The sequence below is a fragment of the Argentina silus genome (genome assembly GCF_951799395.1).
Source record: "Argentina silus genome assembly, chromosome: 6".
Lineage (NCBI taxonomy): Eukaryota > Metazoa > Chordata > Actinopteri > Argentiniformes > Argentinidae > Argentina > Argentina silus.
Window position 1 is genome coordinate 10,905,405 of NC_139660.1, and position 12,949 is coordinate 10,918,353.

General features: G+C 46.2%; 1 protein-coding gene across 4 annotated transcripts in view; it reads left to right on the plus strand.

The window, feature by feature from the left end:
• exoc2 (exocyst complex component 2) overlaps positions 1-12,949 on the plus strand; it is a 45,279-nt gene that overhangs the window by 24,068 nt on the left and 8,262 nt on the right. For all 4 annotated transcript variants that reach the window (XR_014554271.1, XM_083672066.1, XM_083672065.1 and 1 more), the window contains exons 7-14: positions 322-402; positions 1,450-1,595; positions 1,824-1,905; positions 3,477-3,579; positions 4,453-4,571; positions 11,655-11,774; positions 12,607-12,731; positions 12,853-12,921. Coding sequence is in view for 3 of the 4 variants with exons in the window: in XM_083672066.1 (XP_083528192.1) it covers positions 322-402; positions 1,450-1,595; positions 1,824-1,905; positions 3,477-3,579; positions 4,453-4,571; positions 11,655-11,774; positions 12,607-12,731; positions 12,853-12,921 (845 nt within the window). In the remaining variant the exon portion in view is untranslated. The remainder of the gene's footprint in view (positions 1-321; positions 403-1,449; positions 1,596-1,823; positions 1,906-3,476; positions 3,580-4,452; positions 4,572-11,654; positions 11,775-12,606; positions 12,732-12,852; positions 12,922-12,949) is intronic.

The window sequence follows — 12,949 nt, forward strand, 5'->3', positions numbered from 1 at the left end:
GTGTTACACTTACTGTACCGTGGTGACGGCGTCAGGTCAGCGGTTGTGTGGGAACAGTTAGGAGGAGGCGGGGTCAGACAGAAGCGTCTGTAGATTGAGAGCCAGGGAGGTTATCTTCCATCTACAGTACCACTGGGAGAGGCTGTTTATTGTTTTACCTTCGGTTCCTGAAATTGAAAATGTTCCGGAATCTCAGAATTACGCATGTCAGATTGAGAAGCAGAAGCACTTTGAGTGTTATTTTAGAACATGGAAAGCCTTTAAATAACTCTCTCTGTCTTTGTCTGCAGTATTTAGTACAACTTTATTGTTCTGTTGCAGCGATTCACCAGAGACTGGAGTCCGATGGAACAGAGAGAGTGGAGGGATCGATGACACAGCGCTTAGAGAACGTCCTCAACCGTAAGCGTCCATCTTCTATGTCCTTTTCTCTTTGTTACAAAATACAGTACACGGCCTACAACGAAATAAGTCAAGACAAATCACACGTCATGAAGTGTTAGCATAGCCACCACAGGTGACATTGGTTATCCTCTCCCCTCACTTCTAATGATTAGGAAGTTTCTTCTAGAAGCACCAGCATCCAAACAGACAATATGATTATGGGGATAAGAGTCAGGCTTCACCTCCTCGCCACCCACCTTCTTCCTTTTCCAATAATCACACACACAGTCACTACGCTGTGTGTGTTCAGTCTCCTTCGTGGCTCTTCCCTGGCCCACGAAGCCGGATCCTCTGTCCCACTCTCTCATCTCATACATGATAATGTGACTCCTCTAATGGAGGGTCAATAAGTAGGTCCTTTCCCCGGGGTCTAGTGTAAATAAACGGCCCAGGCAGACACAGCTTTCATCCCCACAGCCCCAGACATGTGGGCCCATTGCCGACAGAGCGCCCCATCGACCGCACAACCCCCAAACCTCCGCCCCCAAAACCCCTACCCGTCTGTCAAACCCTCAGCCCGTCAGCCAATCACAAACAGCCCCAGAATCGCAAACACATGACAACTCGTCAGTCAGAGTGCCGAGTGGGGAACGAAAAATGTGAAATATTTCAGTGTTCGTTCTCTCAATGTTTTTCCTTCCGCGCTTTTTTCTGATTAAAAGAATTTGACTTGGTCGAAGTTTTTTCTCTGACACGTCCGAGGCCACCCACGAAGCCAGAGCTTAGCGTGCGAACCTCCCAGCGAGCAGGAGAGTAAGAGATAGCTGTCATGCTCTCTTTAGCGACTTTCTTTTTACCCCTCTGCCTAGCTCAGGTAGCACACTGACCACAAGCAGAGAGGAACACCAGATTATGTCCATATCAATTGAAAATTATAATTGTTACGATTAGGTATGTTTTTATAATACAGCATCTCCCTTTCTAATGTCCTCTTTTTCTATGTTCTTTCCCTTATTCCCGTCACTATCTCTATGCCCCCCGCCCCCACCCCCCTCTATCTCTCAGGAGCGAGTGATACTGCGGACACTCTGTTCCAGGAGGTTTTGGGGCGGAAGGACAAAGCTGACTCCACACGCAATGCCCTCAATGTCCTGCAGCGCTTCAAGTTTCTCTTTAACCTTCCACTCAACATTGAACGCAATATCCAGAAGGTGCTATACACACACAAAATAACACACACACACACACACACACGCGCTTGTGCACAGTAAGCACACTGACTATAACATCCAGAGGGTGGTGCTAGAGGGACTTGAATGCCTAGAGAGTATCATACATGTAGCATTACTAATACTAGTTATAACATGTCCATGTCAACTTTACAGTCTATCCTATGATGATATTGCAGTGAGATGTTAATGCTATGTGTTCTCTCTCAGGGAGATTATGATGTGGTGATCAATGACTATGAGAAAGCAAAATCTCTGTTTGGGAACACTGAGGTCCCCGTCTTTAAAAAAGGTACAGTATGCCAATGTCACCATTACCAGAATGTTTTTTTTAAGCCTATGAAGTAATATCACTATGGTAGTACAACGAATATTGTCTACTTACCCAAAGTAATTAAAGTACTTATCTGAAGTAATAATTAAGTTCTCCTCAAGTGTAGAACATCATAGCGTTTTAAATAGGCCAGAACCTGAAAGCCTGGTCCGACCTGGGCCTGTTGAGATGCCTTGAGCCCAGCCGAGCCTGACATCGAAGACATTTTCAACTGTATTAACCCTCTAGCCCCCAATAGAATTCTAGAATGCTACTGTAGATTACTGAGAATTCCCAGTTAAATGTTAATTTTCTCACATATTCTAAACAAATGGTATAGCTATAAAACAAAGGAAAATGGACCATTACAAGTTTATTTAGTTTTATAGACCACAATCTCCTCTTTAACATGACCATGGCAGAATGATTTATATTAATTAACCTTGCTACTACTGGGTTGGGCCCCCTTTTGTAGCCCATTTGCTTCAAGGTCCGACGTGTTGTGCATTCAGAGATGGTTATTTGAGTTACTGTTGCCTTTCTATCATCTCAAACCAGTCTTGCCATTCTCCTCTGACCTCTGGCATCAACAAGGCATTTCCGCCCAGAGAACTGCCGCTCACTGGATATTTTCTCTTTTTTCTGACCATTCTCTGTAAACCCTAGAGATGGTTGTCCGTGAAAGTCCCAGTAAATCAGCAGTTTTTGAAATACTCAGACCAGCCCGTCTGGCACCAACAACCATGCCACGTTCAAAGTCACTTATATATATATATATATATATATATATATATATATATATATATATATATATATATATATATATATATATATTAATTCAATGACACTTCTTATTTCATACTATTTATTCATATAAATGTTTACAGATTGAAGGCATCACCCACTTAATAGGGTTATAAAATCAAGGCCGTCCATGGGCGCTCTAGTGAAATGTAGAATGTTATGGGGGCTAGAGGGTTAACTGCACCTGCCTTTCTATATATATATAGAAATTAACCAGATCTTGATGTTTTAGCCTGTTTTGTGTGTTTGTAAGCGTTGATGCTAATAGCTCCATAAGAGAAGGCTTCACGCAGCAACATTTGTTATGCTTTCAATCGATCAGATACTCTTGGTCAGGTGCAGGTGAAGACAGCATGACAGAGCAGCAGCACATTGGTGAATTTGTCATGTTTATTTATTTAGTTTTTCGCAGCCTTTAACACCAATTCAGTAATTAGGATTGACAGAAAGCGTTCAAAACCAAAGATAATATCATAGCCGAAACGAAAATAACAACAAAATATTTAATTGAATAGGTGCTGCTGCTGTGCATCTATGACTAATTATCACACAGACACCCCAAAAAAATTAAACACAGCTCTATTGCAGCAAATCCGAGCCTGGCCTGGCCTGAATCAATTGTCAGAAAATCAGGCCCGGCCCGGCGGGTTCAGGCTGAAATGTAAAACTCTAGTACTTCATCTGTTCTGCAGTACAGTACCATGTAACAGTATAAATGACTCTGAGTGATTGTGTCCTGTCTGTAGTGTATGCGGAGGTGGAGACCAGGATCGGGGCACTCAGGAGTCTCCTTCTGGACAAACTGTTGGAGACACCATCCACACTGCACGACCAGAAGAGATACATAAGGTCTCACTTGGCTCTATACACATTGTCTGTATGGATAGAACACTCGGAGTAGACTGTGAATGGTTTTAGTGTGTTACATGTGTTAGACTGTGAATGGTTTTAGTGTGTTACATGTGTTAGACTGTGAATGGTTTTAGTGTGTTACATGTGTTCCCCATTCTCTCTCTCTACAGTATCTGTTTACCCCTGTGTGTGTCATAAGAAATGCCATAAAAAAAATGTAAATGTGTCACAGTCTCTGGTTGTTTAAACTGGACTTTTCCCTTTCTTGCTCTCTTTCTGTTTTCTCTCTCACTTCACTCTCTCTCTTATGTTCTTATGTTCTGTCCATCTCTGCCTCTCTCTCCCTCCTCCCCCCCCCCTCCCCCCCACCCCCCTCCTCCTCTTTCCATCCTCCATATTTGTGGTCTAAGTGGGTTTATTATTGCTCAGACTGACCCGTCAGAAACAGAGAGAGCAGCTCCCAACCACAGAAGCCATCTTTCATCCTTCTACATTAGGGCTGACTGGCTCTAAACGCCCTCTCAACTCCTGTTTACCTTGCACACATTTGGGGGACTGTGGTGGGCAGGGGGTTCAGGGGCATGGAGTGGCTGGCTGGGGGGTTCAGAGGGATGCCCTGTAATGAAGAACAATGAGAGTGTGCACGTGAGAGCGTGTATGTGATGGAGCCAGCCCACAGCCCTGTTAGTGACTCAGTCTCATCCCACAGGGCACTGAGTGATCTGGAGGGAATGGATTGTGCTGGGGGAGAGGACTGGGCACAGGGAGGGATAAGACTGGCAGGGATGAGGGTGATGGCGGGGGGGGTTAGTGGATCTGAGTTTGTACTGCAAGGTGTTGTATTCAAGTGTGTGTGTGTGTGTTTTTCAGGTACCTGTCTGACCTGCACGCCTCAGGGGACCCAGCTTGGCAGTGCATCTGGGCCCAGCACAAGTGGATCCTCCAGCTCATGCAGAACTGCAAAGAGGAATTCATCAACGACCAGAGAGGTGAGTCACACACAGCTAAAATTAAAAGATATATATATTTTTTTTTTGCAGTTCCAGTCAGGCTGGTGAATTTATTGTGTATTTCAGTTGTTGACTTAAGAGGTTGAAGAGAACTCTAGTTGTCCCCTTCCCACATAGCGACACACTCCTTCTGTATTCTCTCTCTCACTCTCCTTCTCCCGCTCTCTCTCCCTTCTCCCCCTCTCCGTTTCTCTCCCTTTCTGCCCCCTCATTCTGTCAGAGGCCTGTGTGTTTATTTTTTTAAGAGCATATGAATTAGATGAAAGGGGAGAGGGGAGCCTTGGCATTGGATTTGGGTTTCAGGGCCCGACAAGTTACAGTATACACACACACACACACACACACACACACACACACACACACACAGATGGATTGGAACAATTAACCCCAATTAAGCTGTTTCTCTGTTAAATCAGCTAGCAGGAAAATGTGGATGTGAAACCGTCCACTCAGGAAGAACAGAGAACGCATGCTTACACATAAAGACACACACACACACACACACACACACACACACACACACATACACACAGAAAATTGTGAGTGGGTGGCTGCCCTATGCAGTGGAGTTAGAACATAAACAAGGCTAATGCTAAGGGTAACAGTGGGTTCCAGGGCTCAGGCTGGTGAGCATGGGGGGTTTGAGCTCTAGTTGGGCTGCATTATCTTTATGATCATGCCTGGGATGTACTTACTCATCATTACAGACATAGAAACTTTGTCAAAGCTGTATGTTGTCTAAGAGCTTATTTCAACTTTGGTGGTGTTTTTAATGTGTGAAGTGATTCAACATGGATGACATTTATTTTAACAAAATAATGAGTCTTACACACATGCATACACACTCTCTCTCCCTCTCTCCCTCTCTCTCTGCAGCAGCTGTCTCCTGTCCCCTCTCTTGTCTTACTGTACAGTGCACGTCCTCTCACACCTGGCAGCCATTTACCACATCCGTCTTTCCATCCCCCCCCCAAACCCTGAAACCAGTGCTTCCCAAAAACATCCCTTAACCAAAACAGCCCACAATCCCCCCCTCAAAGACCACATCCACCATGAACACCTTGACCAATGCTCCTCACCCATGCCCTCACTGGTTTGTCACAACTGCCACCCCACCACCCCCCCTCCCCGCCCCAATCGTCAAGTCCCCGGCCCCCAATACCACATCCACCAGCCCCTCTCTGGCTCTTCACCACAACAATCTCAATACACACACGCACGCACCCACGCACGCACGCACACACACACACACACACACAGTATTCAACCAATACAAACCCTAGCTCTCACACTTCGTTCTTAACATACTCCCATTTATAACCCTGTGTTATAGCAAGCCAAGTTTACCATGAGGCCCATTGTCAGAGTCACGTGTGGCAGGGCTAATTGCTCTGTGATTGATTGGTTATGTCTGTAGTAACTGATGTAATTTTCCCTTTCATGTCTTTTCAACCCTATGCTGTGTTTCCGTCCAGAACGTGAGGGTCCAAGGGCAGTTTAGCGTTTTATGATTCTGTAATTACGCCTGAAAATTGCCTTAAATGTGAATTTGGTGTATTTGTCTTTGTTTGAAACCAATTAATCACGTTTTGATGTCTTGTGGTAGTGTAGCAGCGTTAGTTGCTTCCCTATGTCTAAATGCTCTGTTATCTCAATCACACTCTGCCCAATTCAATTATAAACTCCTGCTTTTATTTCTAACATTTACATTATTACATTTTTGACATTTAGCAGACGCCTTTATCCAAAGTGACAAATACATTTGTCTAAGTAAGTGAATCATCTATCCATCAGTCATCATAAGAAAAAGTAATCTATGCAAGGACCAGGGGCCATTGGCAGTCACAATACTAGAAGTAGAGTACAGTAGAGAAACTGTACAGGGGGGTAGTGGGGTTGAAAAGATCTTTAAGAGGGACAGTTAAGATGTAGCCTGAAGAGATGGGTCTTCAATCTACGGCGGAAGATAGGTAGTGACTCTGCAGTCCTGACAGCATTGGGAAACTCGTTCCACCAGCGGGGTGCCAGAACAGTGAAAAGCCGTGACCGAGTAGCACGACTGCTGCATCCACGTAGAGGCAGCAGAGCCAGGCGGCCAGCCGAGGTGCAGGAGCGGAGTGATCGGGCAGGGGTTTTGGGGCTGACCATTGCTTGCAAGTCGGGAGGGACTGTTCCCTTTGCCGCCCGGTAGGCGAGCACCAGGGTCTTGAATCTGATGCAACCTGCTATCGGGAGCCAGTGAAGGGTGCGAAGGAGGGGGGTGACATGGCAGAATTTGGGGAGATTGAACACCACACGGGCGGCAGCATTCTGGATGAGCTGCAGAGGTCTGATGGCGGAGGCGGGGAGCCCGGCCAAGAGTGCATTGCAGTAGTCAAGGCGAGAGATCACAAGTGTCTAAACCAAGAGTTGTGCTGCTTCTCTGGTGAGGAATGGACGTATCCTTCTCATGTTGTAGAGGAAGAATCTACAGGAGCGTGCTGTCGCTGTGACGTTTGCCGCACAGAATAAGTGGTTGTCAAGGATCACCCCAAGGCTCTTGGCTGTCTGGGAGGAGTAGAGTTCTGTACTGTGATGGAGAAGTCTTGGAGAGGGCAGGCTTTCCCCTGGAGGAAGAGCAGCTCAGTCTTGTTAAGGTTGAGCTTGAGGTGGTGGGCTGACATCCAAGCAGAAATGTCTGCAAGACACGCAGAGACACGTGTTGCCACTTGTGAGTCAGAGGGGGGGAAAGAGTTGAGTGTTGTCTGTGTAGCAGTGGTAGGAGAACCATGTGAGGAAATTACTGAGTCAAGAGATTCGGTATAGAGGGAGAACAGCAAGGGCCCTAGGACAGAGCCCTGGGGGACCCCAGTGGTGAGGGCTCGTGGAGAGGACAGCGATCCTCTCTACGTCACCTGGTAAGAGCGATCGGCCAGGTAGGATGCAAACCAGGAGAGTGCAGAGCCAGAGATGCCCAGTTCTGAGAGGCTGGAGAGAACGATCGGGTGGTTTACTGTGTCGAATGCAGCAGACAGGTCCAGAAGAATGAGAACAGAGGAGAGGGAGGAAGCTCGAGCAGAGTGGAGGGCCTCCATGACAGCAAGGAGAGCAGTCTCAGTAGAGTGCCCAGCCTTAAAGCGGGATTGGTGAGGGTCAAGGAGGTTGTTCTTAAGGAGATAGTGAAACAGTTGGTTAGAGACAGCAAGTTCAAGGGTTTTAGATAAGAAGGAGAGAAGGGATACCGGTATGTAGTTATGCACAGCAGATGGGTCAAGAGTTGGTTTCTTGAGAAGAGGCTTGACTCTGGCTGTCTTAAAGGCAGCTGGGACAGATCCTGTGGATAGAGACAAATTGATTATGGTGGCAAGGAACAGAAGGAGGTCTTTGGAGATGGATTGGAGAAAGGGGGAAGGGGATAGGATTGAGGGGGCATGTGGTTGCCCGCTTGGATGTGACCAGTTTTAGAATATCATCAGGGGAGAGGGGGGAAAGAGCTGATAAACCAGAGACTGAGTGTAGTGCAGTGGGTTTGGGAGGAGTGGTAGCAGTGTTGGCGAGAGGTAGAGATCATCCTTCCTTTGAAAGTAGGTGACAAAGTCATCCACAGACAGGGAGGAGGGGGGGGGGGTGGGTTGAGGAGTGAGGAAAATGTGGAGAACAGTTTCCTTGGGTCAGAGGCAGAGAATTTAATTTTGGAATGGTAGTAAGAAGCTTTAGCAGCTGATGCAGATGAGGTATAGTTGAGGAGGAGAGAGATAAGGTTTTAGGTCATCAGGGAGGCCGTTTTATCTCCATTTCCTCTCAGCTGCCCGGAGCCCTATTCTACAAGCTTCCAGGGTTTCAGACAAGGAGCGCGTGGAGAGGATTGTGCTGGCCTTGAGGTCAGTGGACAGAGAGAGTTGAAGGATGAGGAAAGAGTGGACTAGGAGGGTGGAGGAGGCTGCATCCGTGGATAGAAGGGAGAAGGATTCAACAGAGGGTAGGGAGGATAAGACAGAGGAAGAAAGAGCAGTGAGGAAGAGGGTACGCAGGTTGCGATGAGAGGATACAGTGTGGGTAGAAACTGACTGGGAGGGGGTGCATTTGAGGGGAAGGGAGTAGGATACAAAATGGTGATCAGAAACTGGAAGAGGGGTGACAGTAAGGTTGAAGGTATGGGAGGATCTGGTGAAGACAAGGTCGAGCTGATTGCCCGCCTTACAAGTCGGAGGAGAGTGGGACAGGGTAAGGCCGAAGGAGGAGAGAAGGTCAGGTACTCCAGACGAGTGAAGCTTCTCTGACTGGATGTTGAAGTCACCCAGTAGTGAGAGCGGTGTGCCATCCTCAGGGAAGAAGCTGAGAAGGACATCGATCTCATCATCGCCAAGCTGACCTGGTGGACGATAGATAACGACAATGTGAAGTTTGACGGGGAGGTGACAGAAACAACATGGAATTCGAAGGTGGATATAGACAGGTCTGACAGGGGAAGGACATTATGTGACCACTTAGGTGAGATGAGGAGTCCTGTGCCTCCCCCTTGACCAGAGAGTCTTGGGGAATGACAAAAGGAGTAGGCATCAGAGAGGGCTGCCGGAGTAGCTGTGTTTTCCGGTGTAATCCATGTCTCTGTGAGGGCAAGGAAGTGGTGGGACATGAAGCAGGCGTAAGCTGAGATAGCCTCTGCTTTCCGGACCGCTGACTGGCAGTTCCAAAGTCCTCCTGCGACAGTGAGGTCGTGGTCAGTTGAGCATGGTGGGTAGATTAGATTGGAATGGTTGCGAGGGGAGGTTTAGCATCGATGTGTCCTCCTGAGGGATGAAATAACAGGAATGGGGAGAAAGCACATTGTGATATTTGCCGGTATAGAGATAGAGGGTTTGTGGGCAATACATGTAGGTAGCGCTCAATACACTCAGAGTAGTGAAAAAATAAACTAATTGAATAAAAATACTAAGTAGTTAGTTTCCTTGATGGACTCCACAGATTGACTCATTCGTCTTTGTGTCAGGCGTCTTCGTGTCAGGAGGTTGTCGCAGAGGCTGTAGATTTTTGACCATCAGGATAGAAATGCAGATTCTGTAATTGCTGATGACTTAGCAGGGTTGCAGCCCCTCCCACCTAACGATCAGTTAACGACCAGACAGGTTTCACCACTCAATTCAACTGTATTTAGTCCTAGTCCAAGGTGAGTCGGAGTTCAATAGCTTGCAGAATAGGTTCAGGCCCTCCCACTGGAGATTGACAGTAATTGGCTTCAAATAGATACTGTAGCTTTCAACAAGGTCCCAGAGCTTCAGGCAGGATAGCCACAGCAAAACACTGTAAAACTACCAACAACACACTGACCTTAAACAAGATTAAATTAATTGATGTAGTCTAGAGAACAGGCTTCACCGCTCAATCCAAATGTATGGATTTCCTGAACAATACACTCCCCGCCAATGTCAATACAATTACCAGCAATTGTGTTTGCAGGAAAATAACTTGTCAGCGAATGATGAGAAGGCCAGGATACAGTGATTCAGATCTCACTGTACTGTGTTGGATAAGAACACCATGAGCGTGTGATTTTTAGACTGTCATTGATCTGTATGTTTTGCATTCTTCCAGTGTCCTCCATTTATACAATAACTTATCTATCTTGTGTATGTGCGTGTGGTAGAGAGGTGGAGAAACTAGAGTTAGTGAGTTAGAAAAAGTGTGTGTGTGTGTGCACGTGCGTGTGGTAGAGAGAGTGAGTGTGATAGAGAGGGGGATTGTGTTTAGACAGAAAGCAGCCGTGTGTGGTCGGGTTCGCGACCCTGTGGGGAACAGGAAGTCCTCCGACCTGCAGAGGAGTGTCAGGGTAGAGGAGGAAGTGAGCAGCGCTGACAGAGAGAGAGTGTCTTTAACACACACACACACACACACACACACACACACACACACACACAGTGAGCTTTCTTGACTCATACATTTAAACCACACACACACTCACACACACTCTGTAGTAACAGTCATAGCCAATGAATGCTTGGACATGCCAATACTACAGCCACAGCACACGCACACACACACACACACACACACACAGGACACCATGGGAAAGGGTTCACCCGACACCTGGATCAACAGCAGCTCTCATCCCTCAATAAAGAGAGAGGAAAACATGTCCAGGAATGAGATTACGCAGCCTCATATGGGCCTTGTGGGTTTGTCTCGCTGTATACCCTCTGTGTGTGTGTCCGCGCGTTTGTGTGTTTGATCCTGTACGACTGAGTATGCTCGACATACTGTGTATGGTCTCTTTACTGGTGGTAATCATGACTCACCTTAGAGTTTCTGCTCAGCATTTGCCCTTCAGCTGGAGGGGATTTCTCAAAGCGCTCAGAGCCAAATATACTGTACATAGTACACATGTGTTTGTGACTAACCAGCATGCTCTTTGAGTGTGTATGTGTGTGTCATATATTTTGGAAACAAAGTGAACTCTTTTTTTTCTCACTGCGCTTACAATAATGACCCGTAGGCGTTGTGTTTATGCCACAAGAGAGTGTACTTTACCTTGAGTTTCAGTTTTCATTTAAGTTTTTCAATGCCATCTCCACTTTGAGGTTTCACTTTCAGTTAGTGTGAACCTTCACCCCTCCAGTGCTACTTTAGCTCTACCAGTGACCCACAGAAGTTAGGTACATTGTGGACCATGGTACATTTGCGGGATAAGAGTGTCACTTGCTGGCCACCACAGCTACATAGCTCTCTATCCCCATCTAGTGGAGAACACTAGTAAGTGAGTAATCTGACCCAGATCCCTGGACGTCACTGTGCCCAGTTTGGACAAACTAAACCCAGTTCACCTCTACCCCGCACAAACCCAGTGCCCTCTCTCCTCCCTCTGAAACAACGGGGCATTCTCTCAACCACTGGCCAGGAAAGAGATGGATCAAAAGACAAATAAAGAAAGGAGGAGAGGAGCGAGGGAGGGTTGTTTGGTGTGAAAGCCTGCTGAGATTATTGAGGAATGTGGAGTTATGAAAAAGGTTTATTTAATATCTGAAGTATGTGTCTCTGTGGGTTCACACTCCCTCTCTCTCTCTCTCTCTCTCTCTCTCTCTCTCTCAGTGGGGGTGGGGGCCATAGCTCTGGATCTGGAGGGGGAGCCTCGCCTGTCGGCCCTCAGCAGGATCAGCCACACAGCGTCTCTGAAGAGGGGGGGCAGCCTGCGTACACCCCGCCCCAGCAGTGAGTGACACCATGACATACTGTACAAGACCATACTGAACAACACTACACAGTTCTAGGCAACACTTCAGGCTACTACTACTCTATAGCCATCTTTTTTTCTTTTTCCTTTTTTTGGGGGACATAGTTCCTGAAACTTGAAACTAGTTCCTGAAACCTGCACAGATTCTAAGCTAAAAATGAACCTTTTTGCTAAGAGTATGATTATGTTGATGAATGATTGTCCATCAGATACTAAGTCACCCAATAGTGCTTTTTGTCAGGTTATTTTTAGATGAAGATTGTATTTTGCCAGCCATTTCTGAACCTTAGTCAGACACAATGGAGCAATACCAAAACAGATGTTCTATTGCTTCGGTTTCCTCAGAAAATCTACATAGTGGCAATGGTTCAATGCCCCATATGGTAGCCATTCTTTTGGTTGCAATAATTTTATACAGTATTTTAAATTGAAACAAGCGTGATGATTAGTTTGTTATTTGAAGGCCAACTAAATGATGGTCCGATCACATTCTGTCACCTATCAGTACTTTTGGTGCAAAAGCCATCTTTACATCAAGAAGGTATGGCAGCACAGAAGTTGTATTTTGAGTTTTGTTTCTTTACCTTTGAAGAGCAAGTGCGATCTCAACCACTGGCAACATCAGCTTCAGTGTGTGCACGAAAGATACATTTGTTTCCCACGGTTACTTTTTTTGTGTAAATTAATATTTTTATAATTATAACAGCACTGTGATGGCTTTTTATGGCAGATCAGCAGTGTAAACATGGCTTATGAGTGTCTGTTAGTCTCTAACCTGTCTGCTGTGTTGTCTGTCTGTGTGTGTTCCAGCCTGGCGCTATGAGACCCCCCAGCAGGTGCAATTTGTGGAGAAGCTGTCAGACGTGGTGATTGGTCAGCTGCCCAACTTCTGGAAGCTGTGGATCTCCTACGTCAACGGAAGCCTCTTCAGTGAGGTACAGTATGTACCTACTACACACAGAACACAACATAGATGCTATGAGCCAGCAGACTGTATGTTCACTAGTGTATACCTCACCATGTTCTATTCCAGACACTGTTTTGTTGTTTTTACAGACTGGTGAAAAATCTGGTCAGGTGGAGAAATCAAAGAAGAACGCCAGACAGAGACAAAATGACTTCAAAGTAAGTCATGTTATCTTTTCTTTTTTTT